The 24,798-nt window shown below is 48.4% G+C and overlaps 3 protein-coding genes across 6 annotated transcripts; 1 reads left to right on the top strand and 2 right to left on the bottom strand.

The window, feature by feature from the left end:
• Positions 1 to 115: 115 nt before the first annotated feature.
• necap2 (NECAP endocytosis associated 2) lies at positions 116 to 4,460 on the bottom strand. 2 transcript variants are annotated; one of them, XM_066690797.1, is made up of 8 exons: positions 4,320 to 4,460; positions 3,413 to 3,513; positions 3,095 to 3,199; positions 2,848 to 2,929; positions 2,580 to 2,688; positions 2,254 to 2,392; positions 2,028 to 2,121; positions 116 to 1,893 (listed from the first exon to the last, which is right to left on the bottom strand). In XM_066690797.1, the coding sequence occupies exons 1-8, from the start codon at positions 4,412 to 4,414 to the stop codon at positions 1,851 to 1,853; spliced, it is 768 nt and encodes a 255-aa protein (XP_066546894.1). In that variant the 5' UTR covers positions 4,415 to 4,460; the 3' UTR covers positions 116 to 1,850. The 2 variants fall into 2 exon arrangements, with proteins under 2 accessions (XP_066546894.1, XP_066546893.1); XM_066690796.1 differs by having other exon boundaries at positions 116 to 1,896.
• A 258-nt stretch (positions 4,461 to 4,718) lies between these two features.
• On the bottom strand, positions 4,719 to 11,164 carry szrd1 (SUZ RNA binding domain containing 1). The gene is made up of 4 exons (XM_066690689.1): positions 11,007 to 11,164; positions 9,149 to 9,198; positions 8,509 to 8,790; positions 4,719 to 7,488 (listed from the first exon to the last, which is right to left on the bottom strand). The coding sequence occupies exons 1-4, from the start codon at positions 11,055 to 11,057 to the stop codon at positions 7,380 to 7,382; spliced, it is 492 nt and encodes a 163-aa protein (XP_066546786.1). The 5' UTR covers positions 11,058 to 11,164; the 3' UTR covers positions 4,719 to 7,379.
• Positions 11,165 to 13,295: 2,131 nt separating this feature from the next.
• On the top strand, positions 13,296 to 24,132 carry fbxo42 (F-box protein 42). 3 transcript variants are annotated; one of them, XM_066690791.1, is made up of 11 exons: positions 13,296 to 13,687; positions 16,427 to 16,510; positions 16,896 to 17,258; positions 17,371 to 17,487; positions 17,600 to 17,734; positions 17,905 to 18,058; positions 20,010 to 20,120; positions 20,262 to 20,358; positions 20,471 to 20,527; positions 21,848 to 21,964; positions 22,195 to 24,132. In XM_066690791.1, the coding sequence occupies exons 3-11, from the start codon at positions 16,904 to 16,906 to the stop codon at positions 23,251 to 23,253; spliced, it is 2,202 nt and encodes a 733-aa protein (XP_066546888.1). In that variant the 5' UTR covers positions 13,296 to 13,687; positions 16,427 to 16,510; positions 16,896 to 16,903; the 3' UTR covers positions 23,254 to 24,132. The 3 variants fall into 3 exon arrangements, with proteins under 3 accessions (XP_066546888.1, XP_066546887.1, XP_066546889.1); XM_066690790.1 differs by lacking the exon at positions 16,427 to 16,510; XM_066690792.1 differs by lacking the exon at positions 16,427 to 16,510 and having other exon boundaries at positions 16,899 to 17,258.
• The last annotated feature ends 666 nt before the right edge of the window (positions 24,133 to 24,798 follow it).

Genomic DNA, 24,798 nt, shown 5'->3' on the forward strand with positions numbered 1-24,798 from the left:
AGACTGCACACTAAATACTACAGCTGTATACACATGATGCCCTCAAACACCAAACAGACACCTTGTATCCAAAGCTTTTGCCTCTTCAGCAAATAATGAAAACACAGGCAGACGATTGACATGTACAAGATAAACTTTATTTACAAAAATGTAGTTTTACATTCAAACAGCTCATTTAGAAATGACAAGGCACTTATAGACACCACCCCAATACTCCAGTAACCCACCCATTCCCCACCAGGACATAAGGAAAGGCACTTGAAGATAAACAATTAAAACAAACAACACAGACACAGGACACAGGAGAGAGAAAAAGAGGGGGAAGGGGCAGTGAGATAGAAACTGTCACCACTCCCTCCACAAACAGCACCCACTGAACACACACAGCCAAGTATACAAACACACACAGATGCATACCCACACTCTCTCTCACTCACAGCACTGTTTACGAGTGCCTAAGGATGTAAGGCAATCACTAGTCACAAGAATACAATTATAACAATAATAATGGAATATATAAAAATAAAAAAATCACCATTGAATGTTAATTGATTAAAAGCTATACCAGACTTACAGTCCAGTCCAGTCCAGTCTCCAGCTCTGGTCCTGGAGACCTACAGTACACTCTCTATAGTCCTGCAGGGGCCTGGGAGCTGGGCTGGAGGCCTGTGTGCTAGGTGCTCTGGAGAGTACTTCACAAAGCCCCAGAACACTTTGAAGTCGGTACAATACACTATAATACAAAACAATAGACTACACGGCACTATACTACACCATACTGCAACCCTGGGGAGTCTGACCCCGCCCCCCACAAATCTACTGTAAACTTGTCTCACAGTCCCCCCCAGCCCTCCACTGCACTGTGTGAAAGCATGATTTAGAAACACAAATACTAATACACTGTTACTGAAGCAGTAATTCACTGGCACTACTCTACTGGTAGTGGACTTAGACTGCACCCCTACTTCAATGTTACTACACTGGGGGCCAGGGTTCTTACTGATTGGTCAGTTGCAGAACTGCTGCTGTAGGGGAGTTTCCCTACGACTCATTGACTGATAAATTCAAACTCCCTACTCACCCACCACCACCACCACCACCCTCTCACCGGTCATTACATCAATGTCTACAGCACTGAAATGCTGCTCTCACAGTTGTCATTGTCCCTGTTGCTGCGGTGTTGCTCTGTGTGCATGGGCACAGGGCGGCGTCGTGTAGATGCGGTGGTAGTGGCTGTAACTGTAGTAGCTGCAGTGACTGTTGTAAGTCTAGCTACTGTAGTGCATGCGGGAGCAGGAAGAGTGTTGTCACGGCTGATGTAGTAGTTATTGTCACAGTTGGTGCTGTTATAGTTACTGTAGTTGCAGTGCAGTGTGTGGCAGAGCTCCCAACCCCCCCCCCCGGGCCCAGCTGTCAGCGCCGGCCCAGTCCTGAGCACTGGTGCAGACACACACGGACTCGCCGTCTGTCAAAACACACGGACACACACTCCCACGGAGAGGGAGGGAGGGAGGGAGGCATAGAAACAGTCAACGCATGGCAAAAAAAGAGAGGAAAAGAAGAGAGAGGGGAGATGCTGAGAAGAGGAACAGAGAAGAAGCGGTGGTGGGAGATAGGGAGGGAGAGAGGTGAAAGGAAAAGAGGTGGAAGGTGGGAGAGAGGCGAAGATGGGACGGTACAACACAAAACTGAAACTACTCGGTCTCTGCTTATTCAGTACGGCAGCCGCCCTCCCCCTCCCCACTCCCATACCCCCCCCACCCCGGCTCGGAATGTAGATTGCTGGATTGGAGAGAGGAGGAGGGGGCTGGGTGGGTAATTGGAGGACAAGTGTGGGGTACTTGTCAGTGCTAGAACTGCACCCACCCCGAGCTCACTGCATCCTGACTGGAGCTGCTGAGAGAGAGGGAAGAGAGGGAGAAAGAGTCAATACCAATGCTGATAAGCTTTGCAGCAGTAAATCATTTTGTCAGTTAGTGTATCAGCTACACAAACTCATGCAGTCCACCCCCCGCCATGAGACTCACCTGGGAGCTGCAGCAAAGTCCCCCCATAAGTCTGCAGCTGCCCCCCCACTGGGCTGAGTTGGGGGTAGGACCACCCCGAGATCTAACAGAGCAGCTGAGAATAAGAGAGAGAGAGAGAGAGAGAGAGAGAGAGAGAGAGAGAGAGAGAGAGAGAAAGAGTTACAGTAGGGGGCTCTGCTGCAGTGACAGTACAGTGACACAGGCTGTTACAGTGTGAGATAGTTACCTGTCCTGGGGGGTTGTGCAGGCTGTGCCACAGGTGGGGGCACACCAGCCCCTTTGGCCCCCGGGGGTGGGGGGAGCAGGCCGCTGTTACCCAGCCGAGACTTGCCTGAGCCGGGGGGGCCGTCCTTCTTTTTAATGTTCTGCAGCAACAGACACACAGAGAGGGGAGGGTCAGACACACACACTGACACACTCACTGTCTCCCTCTACTTATCTCTCACACTCCCCTCTCTCTTCCTGCAACTCTATCATCCTCCACCTGCTCTCTCCTCCCCCTTTCCCTCCCTCCATCATGCTTCCTCCCGTATCCCTCTCCCTTGCTCTCACCCCAATGCTTATTTTGATGGTCTGCCCCTCCTTGAAGCCCAGGTCCAGTTTGGGGGCTGCACTATGGATGGCTTCCTGTTTGGCCAGCTCTCCTTCCTGACGCACCCACCTAGAGAGAGAGAGAGAGAGGTGGGAGACAGTGTCAGTACAATGACATTCACACCAGCACTTAATCAGTAAACGAGTTAGGGAATAGAAGAAGAGAAGGGGGGAGGAGAGAGAGAAGATGGGGCAGCAGGAGGAGACGGGAAGGGGCGGTAACACTCACTTAAAGTGGTCCTGCAGCGCCACGTTGAAGTCAAAGGAGTCTCCGCGATCCACGAACCCCACACCAATGAACGCATGGCGCCCTGACAACACAACAACACCACAACACAATCAAATATATACACACACATCGGCACAGTCAGTACATACACATTTTACACACACATAGACAGACACAGACATACAGTTAATGGGCAAGAACACACAGTGAGACACAGAAACACAGACAGACAGATGGACAGTCTCACCATTGCCGTCTTCTATCCGCACCACAAAGTAGCGGCTGGAGTCAGTGACACCCTCTATTGCAATGCCTGGGTACTGCTCCACTGGGGCCTGGGCAAACAGCTCCCCTACAGAGACAGGGCGGGCATTGTACAGTGAACTGGACAGTAGAGCAGGGCAGTGTGTACTGTGCTGTAGAGCAGTATAGTGTAGGTGTACTGTATTCTCAGTCTCCGTGTCACTGTATCCAGTGTGTGTCAGTGTCTACAGTATGTCATTACCTGAGGAGAGACCCTACAGTTTGATGTAGGCAGTGTGAAAGTGAGTCAGTGTGTCAGTACCTGAGGTGCGGTCCTCCAGTTTGATGTAGGCCACTTTGCCCCGGGCTGTGATCCTCATACGGCCACTCCATGCTGGCTCATCCAGCTTCCAGTCTGCAGCCCTATATATATATATATATATATATATATATACATACACACACACAGATACAGTGTCAGACACCCTCCCACATATCCATGGGTGCTTTATTGCCATGACTGACAGGCAGCAGCTTTGCCACAGCAAGGAAATGTAACATTCAAACTGCACCATTTGTGAGCATTGAAACGCAATCAGCTGAATAACAGACAACTCCCCTTCCTCCCTTTCAATTTAATTCAATTCAAGAAAGCTTTATTTGCACAACTGAGAGACAAATCATGGACAAAGGGCCAGTGCTCAGGAACAGGGCGATGAGGAACAACACACAGTTCACACTGATATTGACTGACTGACAGCCATCTCCACCTCTCCCCCCTCCCTCCTTCCTTTCTCCCGCTCTCTCTTCCTCTTTCTGCTGTTGACTTCATTGTGAGTGCAAGATGTAGTCACATGTCCACTAAGCCACACACACACACACCCTGGCTGCATTGACTCACACAAACATGCCGTCTCACTGACAGACTAACACACATCCATCCACTCACACAGGGACCGCTCATTTTCTCACACTGCGGATGGATTATTAAGAATAATTACAATGACGACAACACTCCATGACAATAGTTTATGATTATGAATGAATGAATAATAACGATGATGATGACGGTATAACTACTGTTTGATGCAATCTGTTTACTCAGTGTTTCTTTGCCGTAATATCGCTTCCGTGACCCGAGCCTTTCCGTCGGGGCATTTGTAATGAACACTGCACTACTGCCGCCCTACCAAGCAGCGGCCCTCTGATCCCCGGTGACCCACACACACCTGTATCCCCGGTTTGTGGCCCGGGGCGGGATCTTGTAGACATGAACCTCTGGCTTTACGCAGATCACCGACTCGTAGCCGCTGTCCTCCGCCATCTTTACCGCGATTGAACGGGGCGACTGCGCAGCTGAGTGAAAGCAAGAGAAGTGCACTGAGGAAACAGCGCCACCTGCTGCACGGAGGACTGACGACGGCCCCAGGGATATATTAGACTACTGTATTGTGTTTTGCGATATGAATGTAATTTAAATGTGTACTTTAGTATTGATCACCAGAACTAAGGCTGGAGACCCTGCTGTGCTGTACTCTCTCTCTGCAGGACCAGGGCTGAGGGGAGACTGAACTAAGCTGCAGGGGTTTTATAAAACTTGACACAGGAACCAACCCACTGGACTCACGTTGTGCATTTTCTTTTTTAATTTTTTATTTAATCCTTCAAAAGAGACAAACAATAAAACAAAACAAAAACGATGATATATGTATATATACATATGTCCTGTATATATACATATATATCATATCACTCCTTCGCTCCTATCAGAGAGCACTTGAGTCCAAAAAAAACACACAGGAACCAAATCTGAGAGAAATGATGAAACTTGTTGGGTTTTGGTTCAGCGTTACCTTCCCTCTCCCTACCTCTCCATTATTTAATCCATTCCTGCATACACCTGTGTTAACAAAATGTAACGAATACAATTTTTAATCAGAGCTAGAGGGCAGTCTGTCGGTGTATTACGGACTGCAACCGTGTCGCTTTGTGGAGCACTAAGCACCCTGCTCTCACCCACCCTCTAACCCACTGCCCTCGCAGCCCCATAACAAAGGACTGCTCTCTCTCTTCTACCGATGTTATTATTTTCATGATTATTAGTAAAAAAATAAAAGGAACAAAGTCATATCAAACCAAACCAAAGCAGGCAACACAAAACGAGGCCCATGTGCTGCGCGGGTTCACTTGCTCCAGCCTTGTTTGTGTATTTGTGATTAAAGGGATTTTAAAAGTATTTACAGGCTGGTTTTCTACTGCGATATCATCCAGAGAGAAGCAGCTAAACAGGGATCATCTGAGACCAACTGCAAAACACAGAGACGCCAATTATACAAACTGTACAGCTCCTTCAGAACAGGTGTCTGTCTGTTCGTCTCAGTCTCTCTTGATCCGCACAGTGTTGAGAGCAGTGCTGTGCAGACCAGGTTCCCCCAAAGACCCACCCCCAGACTACAGGGAGTGCACTTCACTACAGTCAACAGGACAGCTCACTTAATTACTTAATTGGAATCTCAAATTATAAATTGCTAAATTAGTCTCTTGTTCTTTTCCCAATGTATAGATTTGTCAGATGTTGAGCTGATTGGACAGTGCACCAGTGGACAAGATTCAGCTGCACCAATAAACCCAGGAGGGCACGGCTGGACCAGAGAGGGACTGAGTGACTGACAGACAGACACACACAGACAGACAGACAGAGGGACAGACAGACACACATAATCCTGTGGGCTTCTGTCAAAACTGAGCTCCAGAGATGTACAGTTCAGTAGAGTACAGTACAATATAGTACAATACGGTCCAGTCTAACATAGTAGACTATGTACAATACTGTCAAATACAGTCCAGTCCATTAAACTACAGTGAAGTCCAATAGTGTAGTACAATAGAGTCCAGTCCAATACAGTCCAGTGCAGCCCATAAGAGTACAGTACAGTCCAGTAGTTCAATACAATACTCCCCCTCCCAAGCAGTCCCGCTGTACCAAAACTCATGAACTCCCACTGCAGAACCACACACATATCACACCTTAGCGTGTCAGTCCATTAGTCAGTCAGTCAGGGAGGCAGTCAGTCAGTGTATGAGCCTGTACATATTTAGAAGATAATTTTTTTTTTATTGATACACATTTTATTTCTTGTAATTAAAAACTGTTTTGATCACTACTCCAAAACTGCTTTAAGGCTGCTACACCCTCATGGTCACACCCTGCCCTCTCTCCCAGCTTTTTTTGTTCATTTTTTTAAACCTCTTAAATACAAAACAGGTTTGACAACGAAATAAGGGGGAAAAGTTAAATTACAATAAAAACAAAACCGTATAATAAAGCAATGAAACTGTACATTAAACAGACACCTCCCCCCACTCCACCCCAACCCCCAAATAAAAAAATAAAAAAAATCATGACCAATGGCTGACAAGACAAAAAACCAAAAACACAAAGACATCAACCAGGACTAATAAAGCAGTAAGCTGGTTCAGAGAGGAGATGCAGTGAGTATTGTCACCAAGAGTAGAATTACATTATAGTTATTATTGCTGGGGAGAGCTGGCACCCTTCCTTTGCATTTTAGAATTCTCCCTGCCCCACCTCCCCCATCTCTGTCAGCAAGTCTCCCTCACTATCATACACTCACACAATCACTCTCTCAGTCACACACACTCCTTCCACCTGTCTGTCTCTCTCACATTCCCTCCGCCTGTCACTCCCTCCCACCATCCATGCAACCGTCTCTCTCTTTCACTCAGTCTAATTTATTCTCCCCATCTGTCTCTCTCTCTTGGGTCTGTGGGCACCGGGTCTCAGTTCTGTAGTGACCCGGCCAGCCCAGTCAGGGTGCCAGTCACAGTGGGCCAGGCGAGGTGATGGGGGTAGCGGGTGGGGGTGGGGGTTTAGGTAGGTCAGGGAGGGGTCAGGTCACAGTGAGCAGAGTCCTGAAGAGAAAACCTCTTCATCACAGTGTCAATCAGAATGGGGATGAACCCCTAATGCCACCCCCCCCCTCTGTCTATCTGCCCTGGGAGGGGTAGCTAGAAGGGGTATGGGGAGGATTGTGTGTCGGGGGGGGGGGGCAGGGGGGCAGTGGAGAGGGGGGGGGCAGTAAGTCCTTTTTAACCTCCTATTCATCACCCTCTATTTTATCTCTCTCTCTGGGACCTGCCCGGACCTGCCCACCCCCCCCTTCCAGGGCAAAGGGGGGCTGTGTTGACAGACATACCCGCTCCCGCTCCCTCTCCCCCACCCCCCCACCTCCTCCCTCCCTCTCTCGGTGTGTCTGCCGTCACTCTGTTTATCTGCGCTGGCGGAAGCCATGAGAGCCATCCGGCCCTGCTGGCTGGCGGATCACATGGTTGTTCGACCGAGACTCCTCCGGTGGGGGGATGCTCACTCGCACCGGCCTAGGGTAGGGGGAGAGAGAGAGAGAGATTTTTTTATTTTTAGGAAACATTTTACAGAACAGAAAGTCCAAATAATATCACAAAAGAAAATCAAACAAGAACTGAGTGAGTGAAGCAGACTGAGCAAGTAGGCCCTGCCTGGTGGTGCAGATCACTTCATCAATACAGCCAAGTCTGGTGAGCATCTCGTATCTAAAACCGGTCAGCACTCCAGTCTTTACCAGTGCTGTACACTTCAGCACTCTGTTCTGTAATGTGCTCTTCATTTTAGAAAGACTAATTTAAATTAAAAAAAAAAAAAAAAAAAAAAGCTTTGGAATCAATATATATATATTTTTTTTCTCCTCGTACGTTTTGGAATCACCAATTGTGCCAATGCATCTCGACTTGTACCCACGTCCCCCACCACTACACTTGGGGAGGGTGAGGAAGCACAACTGGGATCCTACAATCCCAGCCACCCTCTAGCCACCCGTCATTTTACAAACTGCAGGATATGCAACCCGCACTTGAGGTTCAGCGCCGATTGGAGGAGAGGCACATCCCTATTGGTGGTGCTGCAAACCTGCAGGTGCCCAGGTAGCCAGTTAGCAACGAGCCGAGAGAAAACCAGCCCATTTAGCCCTCCCTATCCCGGACGGCGCCGAGCAATTGTGCGCTGCAGCCGAGTACTCCGGGTCACAATTAGCAAATTACATGAGCTGAGATCAAACTGGTAAACCATAGCTCATAGAAACTGACATTTTTGCCTGACCCCACACAAATGTGCCCAGACTCTCTTACAATTCCTTACTGAAGTGCACAAACAGAACAGTTCAAAAGAAGGCTAAAACCTTTAAAGAAAATTCCTGCAGCATCCAAGGGAGGCTGTAGTGGAGTGCAGTATAAAGAGTCTCTCACTCTCTCTCTGCACAGCAGGGTTAGCAACAGGCAGGGATGAGTGGAGGGCAGTGCTGGCATGCAGCTCTCTCCATTGCAGGGCAATGAGAGAACAGAGAAAGGGACAGTTAGACATGTTACCTGTCTGTGTGCGCAGGGGTGGTGGTGGTGGAGGGCAGCGCCTTCTCTGGCTCGTCTTCAGGACTGGCGCTTCCCAGGATGCGCCTCCGGGCCTCTGCGTACTCCGCTTCGCGCTGCGCCAGCGACTTCACCTGAGGGTGGGGCCGCTGCGAAGGCAGTTGAGAGCCCAATGAGCCGTTACTGGACGGCCGCTTTAGGATGCGGATCTGTGGTGGGGGGGCAGCGGGGAGAGAGTCGTCCTGGATCACGATGCCGGTCTTCAAAGGAGAGCGGCTCGGCTTTCTTCAGGGGGAGAGAGACAGGGCCGGGGGGGAGAGAGAGAGACGGGGGAAGAGACAGTAATCACATTGCATGAAATTTATATACATTTGTCACGCCAAGAAAGGCAGTTTGAATCTTGTGTCTTGTGAGGAGTGCTGAGGTAGAAAGAGAGGAAAGGAGGACAGGAGAGAGAGGGAGAGGCATATGAAGCCAGAGTTAGCCAGCTTGTTAGTTGTTCAAACAGATCTGTTGAGGGACAGAGAGGGGATGGAGGGATGGAGGAGGTGAGAACTACAGAAGGGGGGGAGAAAGAGAGGAAGGGAGAGGCACAGAGTGGGAGTGTTAGACGGTAAGACAGCATTGGTGTTATTCTACTCACTTCTCCTTCTGGCTGATCCTCAGCTTCTCCTCCAGTCGTCTGTCTATCTCCTACAGAGGAGGAGAAAAGAAGGACTGTGAGAAAGAGAAGAGAGAGAGGGGACAGAGAAACAGGAGAAAAATTTCCAGGAAACACAGGGAGGCTGAAAAAGAGAGAGGGGAGAGGGCTATCTTGATTACATGGGGTTATTTGTGTCCATGGAACAGCAGTCAAATACAGAGAAGGCATAAAGGCTGGCACTGTCTCTCTCTCACAGAGAAAGAGACAGACAGTATAGGGACAGCAGGGCTCTAAGAACAACAACTCTACACCCTCACTGACTGCTTTGTCACCACACCTGCCTGCACAAATTCACTCCTAATGGCTCAATTTCTTATCCAGGGCAATGTTACAGTTTAAACAGAAAACATTTAAAGCATTACAAAAGTGCAGTTATACAGTCAGTACAAAATACAATACACACACATCCTAGTACAATGAGCTAATAAGTGCAGACATAATATAGTCCCAGGTAAGTGCTAAAGGGAGGGGTAGGCATAGAAGTCACAGTTACACAATAGAAGTGTGAACAATACATAAGTATGTAGGAGCATACGGAAGTGCAAAATAATGCCAAGCAGCCCAGGAGATTAGGCTGGTGTATAACACTGGGAGGCATCCATACTACCAGTGTCATCTGGTGTTGAATATTGGACATTATAATACATCCTCAGTGGATAAGCCTGCTGTGCACCAGGAGTGGCCGACCCTCACAACCTCTTCTCTGTGCAATCGACCCTGAAAAACTGCCAAACAGCTTACTGACTGACAGACTGACTGACTGACAAGCACACTGATGCTCTCACTGCTTCACATGAACGGCAAGCTCCCTAAATGCAATCTCCCTCCCTGCTTGTTGCCATGGATTGAACAGTTTACACTAAAATCACTTGTCATTTTTCCACAGCCTATTTCTTTCTCTATTTCACTTGTTGACTGTAAGACAACGAAAGTACCGGGACAGCGCCGAGCTCACTAACGCACCCAACACATCGGCCAGGTACCACTTTATGGTTGTGAAATTAAACGTGAGACGAGATCAAATACATTCGATAGTCGATAATTTCAATTTTCCGGGTCAATAGTCGTAAATAAGTAAATATCTGAACGACTGCACTGTGCTGGTAAACGGGCCAGTCTATATGTACAGTAGTTGGGGCGCTACTGTGTGTAGAAACAAGACACACACAAACTACAGGACTACCAACCAGGGAAACACAATTCAAGTCGACCAGCGGTCTCGCGTGAGAAAAAGTTTATAAGTTCAGGCGGCCTGGCGGCCGAGCCCGGCAGTGTTTCAGTGTGGAGCCCGGGCCGCGGAGATGAACGCGGGCCTGTGCGATCGTGTGTACCCGCGGAGGAGTTTCCCGTTTCCACTCGCGTCGCTGCAGTTGCTGTCACGATCGCCGTCTGTGTGTTTTTATGGCCCTTCGATTTCATTTCAAAGTCCCGGAGGAGCCGTCCAGCGCTCGTCCCCCAGCCTGCCTGCTCCCTCTCAGCGTGGTCCCACTAGTATCGCCGTGCCTCCTACTGCCCCCTCTACCTCCACCACCACGTTTGCCAAACTACCCCAGTACCCCCTCTCTCTTTCTCCCTCTTTCTCCTTCACTCTTTATCACTCTCTCCCGAAATAAACCACAGCTCGCCTGTCCCTTTAAGCTGTGGCCTACTTCCCGCACGGCACCCCGGTGTACACCACGGGCTGCGCTCCACCGCTACATGCACCCCTTCCCCGCCACCACAACGACTCCCCCACCCGGCTCTGGGGCCTCCTCCCGCGCCTTAAGTGCTCCCGACCCCCGGCAGATTGGCCTCTCACCCCGCTGTCCGCTGCTTCTTCCCAACTCTCAGCAACCTCTTCATCTTCCATGTTCCAGCCTCCCCGGACACACACTCTCACACACACATACACACACACTAGGGGGAAGAGCCTCGGCTTCTGCGCAAGCGCAGGCGCACTCGCGACGTCTACCTCATCATCGCTGACAGAAGGAGGGAGGGGCGCGCACGTCTCTGCACGCACTCAGCCATTTGACCAGCATGCACGTCGAAGAAGAAGAAGCGTGTGGGTTAAATGAGTGGATATTAATGAATTATTACTTACTTTCTTCATAATAATAATAATAATAATAATAATAATAATAATAATAAATCCTTAGACTCCAGACAGACACGCTTATTAAAATTCAAATACAAAATAGCTTTTGACATGACAAATGTACACATGTTGCCAAAGCATTTGCAAATACAGTAAAGATAATGTAATAAATGCAATAACCAACTAAAAGTAAGAAAACTCTCACACACACCGTTCTCAGGCTCTTTCTGTCCTACAGGGGAGTGGGTCACAGTGCCCTCATGGCAGTGTTTGTTTGTGGTGGTGAAGGAGGGGGTGCAGTGGCGAGGCACATAGTCACGTCATTGCAAATGAGGCGCTGGGGTGTTACAGGGGACTGATTATTGTTATTATTATTATTATTATTATTATTATTATTATTATTATTATTATTATCATTATTATTATTATTATTATTATTATTATTATTATTATTATCAGACACCCTTATCCAAGGTGACTTACAAAATATAAGAGCATTACAAAAGTGCAATAATACAGTACAGTTTAAAGCATAATAGTTACAAGTTTATAGGGAAATATACAGTAAATACAAAATATAAGTCCTGCATCCTAGATTGTAATAGTTAATAAGTGTAGACAAGGTGTGAAGTCATAGTTAAGAACTTTGGGGAGCGGGGCATAGGGGAAGTCTAAATAAACAACACGAGTACAAGTAATGTAAAAGCAAGACATATGGTGAAAATGTTATGTAAGTGCAAATTTACAGGAGAGTTGAGTCACACAGGGGAATAAACTACTAAATTACAGGTACAGTCTGAAAATGTGTCGAGTAATTGCTGGAAAGTGGTCAGGGAGTTTTCTATCTTGATTTCAGTGGGAAGGCTGTTCCACCACTTAGGGGCCAGGGATGAACAGGAGCGGCTCTGGAGGAAGGGTGTAGGAAGACTGTAGCGGTCAGTGGAGGGAGTGGAGCAGTGGACTAGCGTGTGCAAATTGGGACACCAAACGAGCTGCAGTGTTCAGGATGACCTGGAGCGGGAGGGTAGTAGTTGCAGGCAGACCGTCCAGGATGGAGTTGCAGTAGTCCAGGTGGGAGAGGACCAGTGACTGGACGAGCAGCTGACTTCCAGGGATACCTGATGCCCTGAGGACAATGTATACCCCATCCACTCTGTGCCTCCCTGCTTGAGTCTGTATGGAGACTCACCCTCACCACACTGTACTGTAATACAATATATTGCACTCCACTGTGCCCTACTGCATTGCATAATGCATTGCATGTTCTTGTAATTATCTGTGCTGATCTGCAGTATACTATACTGCAATGTACTGTGCTAATCTGACTGTGTACTATAATGGGAGTCTATAGTACAGGACCCCCAGAGGGGATATCCTTCTGCTCTGTGCAACACGCAGAATCACAGCAGCGTCTCTGACCGCTGTCACTGTGAACGTTGTCTCACCCCTGACTGGACATAGACTGGGTATGTCGTATGAGTCCACATACACTCTTAGGTCTTTCTCATGCATCACTTCTCCCAGTTATATTCCTCCCATAGTGTAATTATAGTGGGCATTTTTATACCTTGCACTTGTCCACATAGAATTTAATCTGCCAGGTGTCAGCCCACAACTGAATTTAATCCAAGTCCCTTTGAATAACCTTTGCTTCTGAGATTATATCTGCTGGGCTACCTATTGGTGTATCATTTGCAAATCTGACAAGTTTGCTAACTATCCCAGAGTCCAGATCATTGCTATAGATTAGAAAAAGCAGTAACATTCATAAATAAATAGACACCGTTAAACTGGGCAGTTCACACTAGAGCAGTTTCCATTAACCCGACTCTATGGCATAGCCACAGGCTTAAGGCGCAGGAAGGTAGAACGCAGCACTATTGCTTAAATATATGAGAGTGCTGACATAATTCAGGAGCGCATAATCAAACAGTCGCCTGTGCGCGTCCACGCCACCCTGTCCCTCGGCGGGCTCGCCCCCCGCTTCCCCGTGACCGCGTACGTGTCCGAGGCGTGCGCGCCCCCGCCCGTGCGGAATGGTGATGGTGCTGAGGAGGAAGATGGCGCGCGAGGGGAGCGAGAGCCGCTGCGGGCACTGAGGAGCGACAGAGAGAGAGAGAGAGAGAGAGAAAGAGGGGATTCAGCAGAGTGGGGCTACCGGGCGATCACTCTTACTCCACAGCCTACCCCCCCACAAAAATCCATTATAGCCGGCATCACGAATTGCTCTTGGCCCCGCTGCTGCGTCGGGGGGTCGTGGAGGAGCCGGGGCGGCGAGACGGCGCTCCACAGAAACGGAGCCCCCGGTCTAGACGCATCGCAGGCGGCAAGGGACTCGCCGGGCGGCCGGGGAGCGGGCAGTGAGCAGCGGGCAGAGCGCCGAGCCGGGCCCCGGAGAGTAGGTAAGCGAGGCGCTGGGAGTGTTTGGCTGTTACTTTTTTTGGGGGGTGGTGGGTACACAGATTCATACCCCACCTCCTCCCCTTCCCTTCCCTTCCCTTCCCTTCCCTTCCCCTCTCTCTCTCTCTCTCTCTCTCTCTCTCTCTCTCTGCAAGGCCGAACCTCAACGGCGGGGTTATATGGGAACAGTGTAGGGAGAAAGTGGGAACAAGAGAGACAGAGAGGTTTGCCAGACCGTTTCTTTCCCGTTTATTTATTTCTATACCATTTAGGCTCGGATCACACAGTGCAGTTTTCATATCAGAAACACATAACGAGTCGGTATTGTAGAAGGTATTGGTATTGTTCCCAATCACTAACCGTTAGTATTAATAATAATATAAATATTATGACGAATGGCTGTGCTGTGGTATTTGGAAAATGTCGTCTTTGTTAATTATAACCCTGCAAACACACACACTAATCATATGTGGAGTTCGGTCGGGCCAATACGACTTTAATAGACATCTGTCGCTCATCATTGTTCGACCGGAGAATAAGCTAAAAAACCTGATTTAATCATCTGCCCCCCAGGCGTTTCCCCTCCGTCTCTGTTAAGTGGTGATTTTAAACGGAGCGCTGTACTAGTATTGGTATTATTGTTAATATTATGGCTGATCAGCTCGTACACGTGATATTAATGTGGTTGATTTTCAGAGAGATGGGGAAATATCCTGCAGATGTTGGCATTTTAAGAATACACGTTGGTACCTTCTAACAAGCGGGCTCAGCGGCATAGCTGCATTTGAAAACTGCCCTTTTTATCAGGGAGTAGCTGCACGATTTCACCATCAACAGTCGCCTGTTAGTATTAGTGTTAGTATGGTAGCTTTCCTTTTCTTCACTGTACTGAAGTTCAGTGTTTATAATGTAGCTGCCCTCTGCTGTCACGTACTGTACTATACTGTTCTGTGTGTGTATTGTAGTGTACTATCAAGAGCTGCACTGTACTGTGGTGAGGCAGTGTGCTCTACTTTTTATACTCTAGTTCAGTTTATGGACGGCTGAGAGAGGCAGAAGTTAAGACACTGACAGACAGACACTTTCATAAATTGATGTTTTGAAAGATGGACACACTGACAGACGGACGTTTGGACCTGGCCTACAGTTCACCTTTACCTCTTAGTCACCTCGTTTGATGTCACCTGTGGTCCAGCCAGTATCGACTTGCCACCGCTGGCCCAGGGCACACTGAGGCTGTACATATAGTGCGTATAGAAGGTCTACATCCTATTTCAAAATGTTCACCTTTCGTTGCATTGTAGCCTGGAATTAAAATATAAATCAGGGTTTCCCACAGTCTGGTTGTTGTTGTTGTTTGGTTTATTTTGGGCCATTCACACAGTTGTTTAGCCAGGCGGCATCGATTTTTGGCCAGGTGGGTCACGCTGGATAGCGCTGCAGGACACCCAGTATATAATTATGTATATTCATCCCTCTTGAAGCAATCCTAAATTACTAAATGATCTCAGGTGTACCCAGTCGTCTTCAAAATCACACACCAAGTTAACCAGCCTCCTCCTGTGTTAAATTGTAGTGATTCACATGTTTAAGGATACATTCATCAGTTCCTTTAGGTTCCCTCTGCTGGGTAGTGCATTTCTAAACATACACTTAACCATGAGCACCAAGAAGCTTTCAAAAGACTTCCCAGACAAAATTGTTGAACGGCACAGGTCAGGGGATGGGAGCACAGTCAAGACGATTATTTAAAAGTGGAAGGTGTATGGCAGCAGCAAGACCCTGCCTAGATAAGGCTGTCCCTCCAAATTGGATGACCAAGCAAGAAGGAGACTGATCACAGAGGCTATCAGGAGGCCAATGGCAACTTTGCAAGAGCTACGGGCTTTTATTGTTAAGACTGGGTATGGGAAAATATCCGAAACACTAAACAAATCTGGCATTCGTGGTAGGGTGGCAAGAAACCCAACCAAGCACTCTGTAGCCTGGTGGCAAAAAGTTTTGTTGTCTAACTAAACAAAAATGTAAAGCATTATTATTATCATTGATATTATTGTTAATACTAATACTGAATTTAAGTCCAAAGCTGTCTCCTTCAGATACAGATATTCAGTGAAGCAGGAGGGTGTTCTGTGTTTAAATGATCTGGCAGAATCCACAGAGCAGGGCAGCCTCTCAGACCGGACAGGCTCCAGTTTCCTCTCCCTGAGACAAAACTGTATTGATCAGCTGAAACACAGCGCCAGGGAGGAGTGGAGTCATGATATCTTTTTTGGTTGCATTTTCCTAACCTTGTGCAGCTGTTGTGGCACCCCTCCTTTTCAGAATCAGTCAAAATAGCCACATCAACAACAAAATAGCCACATCAACAACAAAACAGCCACACCAATGTGACACTGCCTGTCCTGGCTTCTCTCCCACACCACCTCCATGCTGTGTCATCCCCCTCTCCCTCCCTCCTTCCCTTCCCTTCCTAAATTGGTCTGGTTTGTTGCAGATGTTTAGTTTCTTGTCTCTAATCCAACCTTTCCTTACCCCTCCTGTTTGTACTGTCATTCCTTTATGTCCTCGCCCCACCTTCTCTCTCCCACCGTCTTCCCCATCTCCCTCCCTTCTTCTGTGGTATCTCTCCTTTCCTCCCTCTCCCTCACAACCTCCCCATCATAACCCCTCTTCCCCCCCTTACCCCTCGCTTTCTCTCTTCCTCCTTCTACACCTCTCCCTCCCGCTCCTGCCCTCAGTCAATAATTCAGTCACAGTTACTGCTGTTGCAGCACTCTGAGCATCACTTGCATTGCACACTAGGATTATATTACTTCTACTGGGTGTGTATCTAGACTTTTCTATGCTTCAAATATATACATTAATTAATATCTGATAATGCTTCTCAGACCTGAGAGGAAGTGAACGGGGAAGTGTTTCAGTGTTGCACCGTCTCCCTCCTAGTTTATTTCAGTTAATTTTTAACACTACAGCACTACAGTCTGTAGCAATGACAAAACACTAACTCACATTTTGTCATGATTGTAGTTCTACTGTTAGTTTGCATGAAACTAATGTTATTTATCTGTCTCTCTCTCTCTTCCCCCTCACCTGCCTCTTTCCTTCACACCCCCTCTGTCACCATCTCCCTCTGTTCTGTCCATCTCTCCTTTTGCCCCTACCATTCCCTCCCTCCCTCCTTTCTTTTTTCTCTCTCACCTTTTGCAGCAGCTGCCATGGCTGCCTCATCTGACAGTGAAGATGACAGTTTTGTTGCCATGGACACAGAGGAGGGGACGGCAGTTGGCATGGTGATGGGGGCGGGGGGGGGCAGCATGGAGCAGGACGAGGAGCCGGCGCACGGGGTGGAGGCCGAGACGGAAGCAGAGGGAGTGGCCGAGGGAGACGGCGAGACAGAGGGGGAACAGGGCACAGAGAGAGACAGGGGTAGACCGCACCCCCACGTGGTGGAGAGGGCCATGGGCGAGCTGCCGGAGGAGGTGCTGGAGTATATCCTGTCCTTCCTGTCACCCTACCAGGAGCACAAGACCGCCGCCCTTGTCTGCAAGCAGTGGTACCGCCTCATCAAGGGTAGGGGGCGCTGTGCATACATTGTATACACTACAGTGCACACACCTTATAGACTGTATACACACTGCATATACTATACACTGCACACACCTCTCTCTCTCTCTCTCTCTAGGTGTGGCTCATCAGTGTTACCATGGTTTCCTGAGGGCGGTGCAGGAGGGCAATATCCAGTGGGAGAGCCGGACGTACCCCTACCCCGGCACCCCCATCACACAGCGCTTCTCCCACAGTATGTCAGCCACCTCTCTCTGACTCGGCGTCTCCCTCTCGTTCAAATTTGCTTTATTGGCATGTTTTTCTCTGTCTGCGTGTGTGTTCATGTGTCTTGTGTTGTGTTGCAGGTGCGTGTTACTATGACAGTAACCAGTCCATGTATGTGTTCGGGGGCTGCACTCAGAGCAGCTGTAACGCTGCTTTCAATGACCTCTGGAGACTCGACCTCAACAGCAAGGAGTGGATCCGCCCACTGGCCTCAGGTATGCACACTGCGCGCACTACAGAAACTACATACTACACATTCTACACAGACTACACATTGAGATGCACTGTTGCCCACACACTGCTACATACGCTGTTATACACACTAAAGTGCTTGTTATTAATTCAATGTAACCCCCCCGCCATTACTCTCTCTTCCTCCTCCCAGGCTCATACCCCTCCCCGAAGGCGGGCGCGACCCTGGTGGTGTACAGGGACCTGCTGGTGCTGTTTGGGGGCTGGACTCGACCCAGCCCGTACCCCCTGCACCAGCCTGAGCGGTTCTTCGACGAGATCCATACCTACTCCCCCTCCAAGAACTGGTACGGTTGTGGGGGGGGTTATACACACTCCGTCAGGCTGCACTCGTGGAATGCAGTGTCGGTGGTGTTTCTATGTTATGCGCTGTGTAAAACTGCTCTATGACTTTCCAAACTAGGCAAATATTTTATAAAATAATAAATACCCATCCAATATTTGTGAAAATGCAAAACACACAGAAAATCTGGCAATCCTCCTAAGGAGCCTACAGTAAGTAGCTGCCTGCCACAGCCTGAGGGTGCACTGTGACCCTCTGCACAGCCTGGGAGGAGAGGTGCTGATTGTAGACACTGTATTATTCTGATCTATTTAGCTGTCAGTTTGTTGAGGTAATCTGAAGAGATTTCACCCCATGCTTCCTGAAGCACCTCCCACAAGTTGGATTGGCTTGATGGGCATTTCTTATGTACCATACAGTCAAGCTGCTCCCACAGCAGCTCAATAGGGTTGAGATCCGGTGACTGTGCTGGCCACTCCATTGTAGACAGAATACCAGCTGACTGCTTCTTCCCTAAATAGTTCTCGCATAGTTTGGAGCTGTGCTTTGGGTCATTGTCCTGCTGTAGGAGGAAATTGGCTCCAATCAAGCGCCGTCCACAGGGTACGGCATGACGTTGCAAAATGGAGTGAAAGCCTTCCTTCTTCAGGATCCCTTTTACCCTGTACAAATCTCCCACTTCACCACCACCAAAGCACCCCCAGACCATCACATTGCCTCCACCATGCTTGACAGATGGCATCATAACTCCTCCAGCATCTTTTCATTTGGTCTGTGTCTCACGAATGTTCTTCTTTGTGATCCAAACAACTTAGATTCGTCTGTCCATAACACTTTTTTCCAGTCTTCCTCTGTCCAGTGTCTGTGTTCTTTTGCCCATCTTAATCTTTTCTTTTTATTGGCCAGTCTGAGATATGGCTTTTTCTTTGCAACCCTGCCTAGAAGGCCAACATCCTGGAGTTGCCTCTTCACTGTTGACGTTGAGACTGGTGTTTTACGGGTACTATGTAATGAAGCTGCCAGTTGAGGACCTGTGAGGCGTCTGTTTCTCAAACTAGACACTTGTCCTCTTGCTCAGTTGTGCACCGGGGCTTCCCACTCCTCTTTCTATTCTGGTTAGAGCCAGTCTGCGCTGTTCTGTGAAGGGAGGAGTACACAGCGCTGTATGAGATCAGTTTCTTGGCAGTTTCTCACATTGAATAGCTTTCATTTCTCAGAACAAGAACAAGTTTCAGAAGAAAGTTATTTGTTTCTGGCCATTTTGAGCCTGTAATCGAACCCACAATTGCTGATGCTCCAGATACTCAACTAGTCTAAAGAAGGCCAGTTTTATTGTTTCTTTAATCAGCACTATAGTTTTCATCTGTGCTCATAGTTGCAAAAGGGTTTTCTAATGATCAATTAGCCTTTTAAAATGATAAACTTGGATTAGCAAACACAACGTGCCATTGGAACACAGGACTGATGGTTGCTGATAATGGGCCTCTGTACGCCTATGTAGATATTCCATTACAAATCAGCCGTTTCCAGCTACAGTAGTCATTTAGAACATTAACAATGTCTTCACTGTATTTCTGATCAATTTGATGTTATTTTAATGGACAAAAATGTGCTTTTCTTTCGAAAACAAGGACATTTCTAAGTGACCACAAACTTTTGAACGGTAGTGTATGTTTAGGTATATGCATGTGTGTGTATATATATATATATTAATTGATCATTAAGATTTTCCATTTATATTGTAATTTAATAGTTTTGTCCTTTTTATTTTTATAAAACCTTGTCTGTGAAATATTATATTTCCATATCTGTATGTAATGTTTTAAGTGCTTTGGCAACACTGTGAATTTGTAAGTCATGCCAATAAAGCACCTTAAATTGGATTGAGATATTCACTCTTCTTCATCATCCCTCCTTCTCTCTCTCGCTCTTTACCCCTCCCCTTCCCCCCGCAGGTGGAACTGTATTGTTACGACGCATGGTCCCCCCCCAATGGCAGGACACTCTTCCTCTGTGATTGGCGGCAGGATGGTCGTGTTCGGGGGGTCACTGGGGTCACGGCAGATGTGAGTGACCTCTGACCCCAAACGCTACGCTCCCCCCTCTCAGCCTCAACCCTCACCACTGTCCTGCCCTAGTGCAAGCTGCCACCCTGGCCCTCGTTCGACCTTAACTCAACAACCCCCCTCTCTCCCTCTCTTTCTCAGGAGTAATGAGGTCTGGGTTCTGGACCTGGAGCAGTGGTCGTGGTCCAAGCCACCCATTGCTGGCCCCTCCCCCCATCCCCGTGGAGGCCAGTCTCAGGTGAGGAGAGTGGGATTACCTCAAAGACCCCAGGCCACACCCACCCACCCACAAGCGCACACAAATTATCATAGTTTAGCTGTATAACACTTTCCCCCCCTCTCTCCCACAGATTGTGATCGATGAGGAGACACTGCTGATCCTGGGAGGCTGTGGAGGCCCGAATGCAGTGAGTGTATCAGAGTGTACTGTGTGTGTATAGGGGTCTGCATCGCACTGTAGTCCCTCCAGAATTTGCCTTTTTCCGCAGAATTCTCTTCCTTGTGCAGAATTCTGCAGAATAAGCTACTTTTTGAATGATGGGCAGGGAAAATGTAAAAAAAAAAAAGAAAAAGAAGAAAAAAGGTGGTACAATATATTTTGCATTTCATTCACTTGTAACCACCTTTTGTCAACAATCTCCATCGTGTATTTTTGTATTGTTTGATCTGCTATTACTGTCATAGAAGGGACAAAACTAAATTAGTTTAACTTTGCCAACACGATAGAAGCAGGTTTAAAATTTAGATATTTTTTTAGACCAAATAATAGCATTAGATCAAAAAGTAAAGTTGGAAATGTATCAGCTAAACAGAGGGCAGGGAGCACACAGATCTTCATGAGGATGGTGGCAAGTTATATTGTACTGTCTGTAACAAAGTCGTTGACCACACAAGGAAATCAACAACTGATGATCATCTCAAATCAAATCAGAAAGTCCTCTGGCACTGGTCCCTCACAGCCTGAACTCATTTGAAAATTCCAGAGGACTTTGACAACAACCATACATAAAACGGTAGCTTCTGGAGAGAGAGGTAGATAACGTGCCCTGCATACGCGTGCGTGTACACACGTACACACACACACACACACACACACACACACGCAAAGCTATCAACTTTAATGTGTTAAAATGCAAACGGAGTGTTTTGTATCCTAACTTAGCTCAATCATGATCAGTCTGTTACGAGTATTTCAGATTCCAAGCATCGCTGTGTAAAGCCTTACGTCTCAGTCTAATGAAAGGATGTTAAAGTTACACTGGCATTTTCAAACATAATGTTCACAATACATGTATCAGAGAAAGATTTAAACTGTAGCTTATGTTTTTATTTATTTGCAGTCACAATAGTCTATAATAGATATTGAATTTGATTTACAAATTACTTTTTTTAAATAGACAATTTAGTTATTCATTTACAGTAATGCCATCTAAAAGTAATGCATGTTTTATGCATTTATAGTGCATGTAATTGTATGCATTTTAAAATCAGATTTATTTTATTTGATTTTCATATTGATTTGTCATGACAAATTAAGACATTTCCATTAAGATATGGAAACTGTATACAAGTTTAAGCAGCCATCATTGTCTCATGCTTTTTAATTGTTTTTACATTCTTTTTAAATGGCAGAATTTAAGAAAGTTCTGCAGATCTCTGGGGGGACTAACTACGGTGTGTGTGTGTTGCTCACTCTCACTCTCACTATCTCTCTCTTCTGCTCCCAGCTGCTAAAGGATGCATGGCTGCTGCACATGGGCCCCCCCCCCTGGACGTGGCAGCAGTTACGTGTGGAGAACGAGGAGCACGGCGCCCCGGAGCTGTGGTGTCACCCCGCCTGCCGGGTACAAGCCGCACCTTGCCTCTCCCAATCTCTCCCTGCCCCTTTCCCTCTCTCTTTCTCTCCCTCAGTCTTGCTCACTCACACCCTGACCCCCCCCCCCCTTCTCACTCTTTATGTTTTTTAATTATATTCAGAAATTAGATTTGGAATCGGGTGAATGCACATTTTCCAGAGTAACACTGTACCTCTCTCTCTCTCTCTCTCTCCTCTCTCTCTCTCTCTCTCTCTCAGGTGGGTCAGTGTGTGGTGGTGTTCAGTCAGGCCCCCAGCGGCCGCGCCCCCCTCAGCCCCAGCGTCAACTCGCGCCCCTCCCCCATCAGTGCCACCCCCCCCTCCCTGGCTCCCGAGCCCCGGGAGCGGCCCCAGTCTCCGGTCCGGGGGGGCGAGGAGGCACCCTGCGTGAATGGGCGCTGGGGCACACTGCGGCCACGCGGCCCAAGGGCGGGGAGTGCGCGGGAGGGCAGTCCCTCCCCCTCGCGTGGAGCCGACAGCCCCCCCGTCCTCAATGGCTCCTCCTCCTCCACCGGGGGCAGCCCTGCCCAGGCCAGCTCCCCTGGGACACCCGCTGGGGACCCCCTGCACGCCCACCCCCACTCCCACTTGCGGGCCCTGGACTATGGTTGGGACCCCAAGCCGCCGCCCCCCCCGGACTCCCCAGCCCCCGAGCACAGCAACGGTCTGCACACGCCCCCCCCGCCGCTCCTCGCCCCCGCCGTGCGCACCCCCCCTGGCGCCGTGTCTCCCGGGGCTCTGCGGCGAGGCCTGGAGGCTGTCAAAGCGCTCTCCTCCTCCTCTTCCACCTCCTCTTTTTCTCAAGGCGGGGGTGTGGCCACGGCTCTGAGCCCACCTCTCCCAGCCGCCCCGCCTCCCCCTGCGGCCGCCTCTGGCTCCTCCTCGTCGGCCTCCTCCACCGCTGACGGGCACTCTCTCCCGGCTATTGCACGGCGCCTGGGCCACCACCCGCCCCAGTCCCTGAATGTGGGCAAGCCGCTGTACCAGAGCCTCAATTGCAAGCCCATGCAGATGTACATCCTGGACATTTCTCACGCCAAGCAGGCCTGCATGGTGAGCTGGAAGGTGTTCAGCGGAGGAGGGGGCAGCTCCTCGGTGGCAGGAGGCGGAGGAGGTGGCGGGGGGGCAGCAGTGGTGGGCCCCCCTGAGACCAGCCTGCACACAGTGGTCCAGGGCCGGGGCGAGCTCATCATCTTTGGCGGCCTGATGGACAAGAAGCAGAATGTGAAGTACTACCCCAAGACCAACGCCTTGTACTTCGTCCGCGCCAAGAGATAATAGCGCCAAGAGGCCTGGAGGGAGGGAGAGGAAGGACGAGATGGACAGGCAGACTTGACCGAGGCACACTCACTGCCTCACTACACACATGGAGAGAGAGATGGGGAGAGAGAGAGAGAGAGAAGCAGGGGGAAGGGGAGGGTTTGAATGGAAGACCTATATTGTGGTTTACTGATCCCCCCTCCCACCCTTTTGCCCTTTTAAGCATACCTTAAATAAAATGGAGTGAATTTAAACAGACATTTTTAAAACTATGAAAAATGAACTGAAACGCTGGTGACGCTTTCAAGCTTCCTCCACCCCCCCCCCCCACACCCTGCACACCCACAAACCCCCATCGAGAGGAGAGGAGACCAGAGGGTCAAAGATGGTGGAGAGGAGGAAGAGAAAAGGTTGGATGACTCCTCACTCTCTTCCTCCCCCCCCCACCCCTGTCCTTCAGAAAAGAGAAAAGGGGCCTGGTGGAAAAGAAGGGATGAGGACAGGGTGCCAAGGGAAGCTTGTCTCTTTCTCTCTCTCTGTCACTCTTTTTCTGGACTCCGAGTACTAGAGAAGGGGAGGCAGGAGAGGGAGTGCAGAGGAGAGAGAGACCAATTTGTTTTTTGGTTTCGTTTTTTCAAGGAGAAACACTTCAGCAGTGCATTGTTTACAGCGCCGTGTGTGTGTATGCGTGTGTGCGACTGCTGTGTGTGTGTGCGAGTGTGAGTGTGTGACAGTGTCCTTATTGACACAGCTTTGATCTTTCCTGGGGATGATTGATATGGGGAGGGGGTTTGGGGGTAGGGGGAGGCGGTATTAATGAGGGGGGGTTGTTGGGGAGGGATGGGTGGAGAGGAAGGTGAGATTTTGGAAAATAAATAAAAATGAAAAAAAATTAAACCTGTTAAAACTGTTTTTTGTGTGAGCTGGTGTTCTGTGCCGTCTATACTACAGATATGCAGTGTGTACAGAACATAATTGTTTTGGAGAGTCGTGTGTGTTTGTCAGCCTCTCTGCAGGGTTATAATTTTAACCCAATCATTGGGTTATGTGTACATTTGATGGGTTATTTACTGTTCTGAGATTTTAACCCAGCACCTCGTTATTTTTTCCAATCACTGTCACCTCAGTCATAACTGGTTCCTAGACCGGCGACGTAAGTACATTTGTGAACCCACCGTGAAAATTTGTAGGAGACAGTAAATGGTTAAGTGTGCTGTCTGCATAATGAAGCTCTGGGGCCCATCCCACACTCCTGCTCAGTCCAATGTTGCAGACGTAATGGTGGAACGACAAGTTGGGGGATGAATTTATATACATTGTTTATTTTCTCTATCAATTGTATATTCAATAACTTTTCAGTTGGGCTGTATTAGATTAAATGTTAATATATTAACAATAAATAGTATTAACTGTTTTAGCCTAAAATAAGTGTGCTATGTGTCCCATACGTACAGTGGCTCTCAAAAGTATTCACCCCACACATTTCATTGTGAAATCTGAATGGATTTAATCAGGAGTTTTTGCCACTGATCAACACCATCCATATTGTCAAAGTGAAAAATA

This window comes from Amia ocellicauda, chromosome 18, assembly GCF_036373705.1.
Source record: "Amia ocellicauda isolate fAmiCal2 chromosome 18, fAmiCal2.hap1, whole genome shotgun sequence".
NCBI classification, from domain to species: domain Eukaryota; kingdom Metazoa; phylum Chordata; class Actinopteri; order Amiiformes; family Amiidae; genus Amia; species Amia ocellicauda.

Bases quoted from the DNA above. Each gene is read 5' to 3' on its own strand.
- necap2 (XM_066690796.1), bottom strand. From the start codon at position 4,414: ATGGCGGAGGACAGCGGCTACGAGTCGGTGATCTGCGTAAAGCCAGAG. The intron at 3,514-4,319 runs GTGTGTGTGGGT...ATATATATATAG, and splicing joins GCCACAAACCGGGGATACAG to GGCTGCAGACTGGAAGCTGG. The intron at 2,122-2,253 runs GTAACTATCTCA...TCTTATTCTCAG, and splicing joins TGCACAACCCCCCAGGACAG to CTGCTCTGTTAGATCTCGGG.
- szrd1 (XM_066690689.1), bottom strand. From the start codon at position 11,057: ATGGAAGATGAAGAGGTTGCTGAGAGTTGGGAAGAAGCAGCGGACAGC. The intron at 8,791-9,148 runs GTGAGTAGAATA...CTCCCCCTGAAG, and splicing joins AGGATCAGCCAGAAGGAGAA to AAAGCCGAGCCGCTCTCCTT. The intron at 7,489-8,508 runs GTAACATGTCTA...CCCCTACCCTAG, and splicing joins ACCCCTGCGCACACAGACAG to GCCGGTGCGAGTGAGCATCC.
- fbxo42 (XM_066690791.1), top strand. From the start codon at position 16,904: ATGGCTGCCTCATCTGACAGTGAAGATGACAGTTTTGTTGCCATGGAC. The intron at 20,121-20,261 runs GTGAGTGACCTC...TCTCTTTCTCAG, and splicing joins TCACTGGGGTCACGGCAGAT to GAGTAATGAGGTCTGGGTTC. The intron at 20,359-20,470 runs GTGAGGAGAGTG...TCTCTCCCACAG, and splicing joins CCCGTGGAGGCCAGTCTCAG to ATTGTGATCGATGAGGAGAC.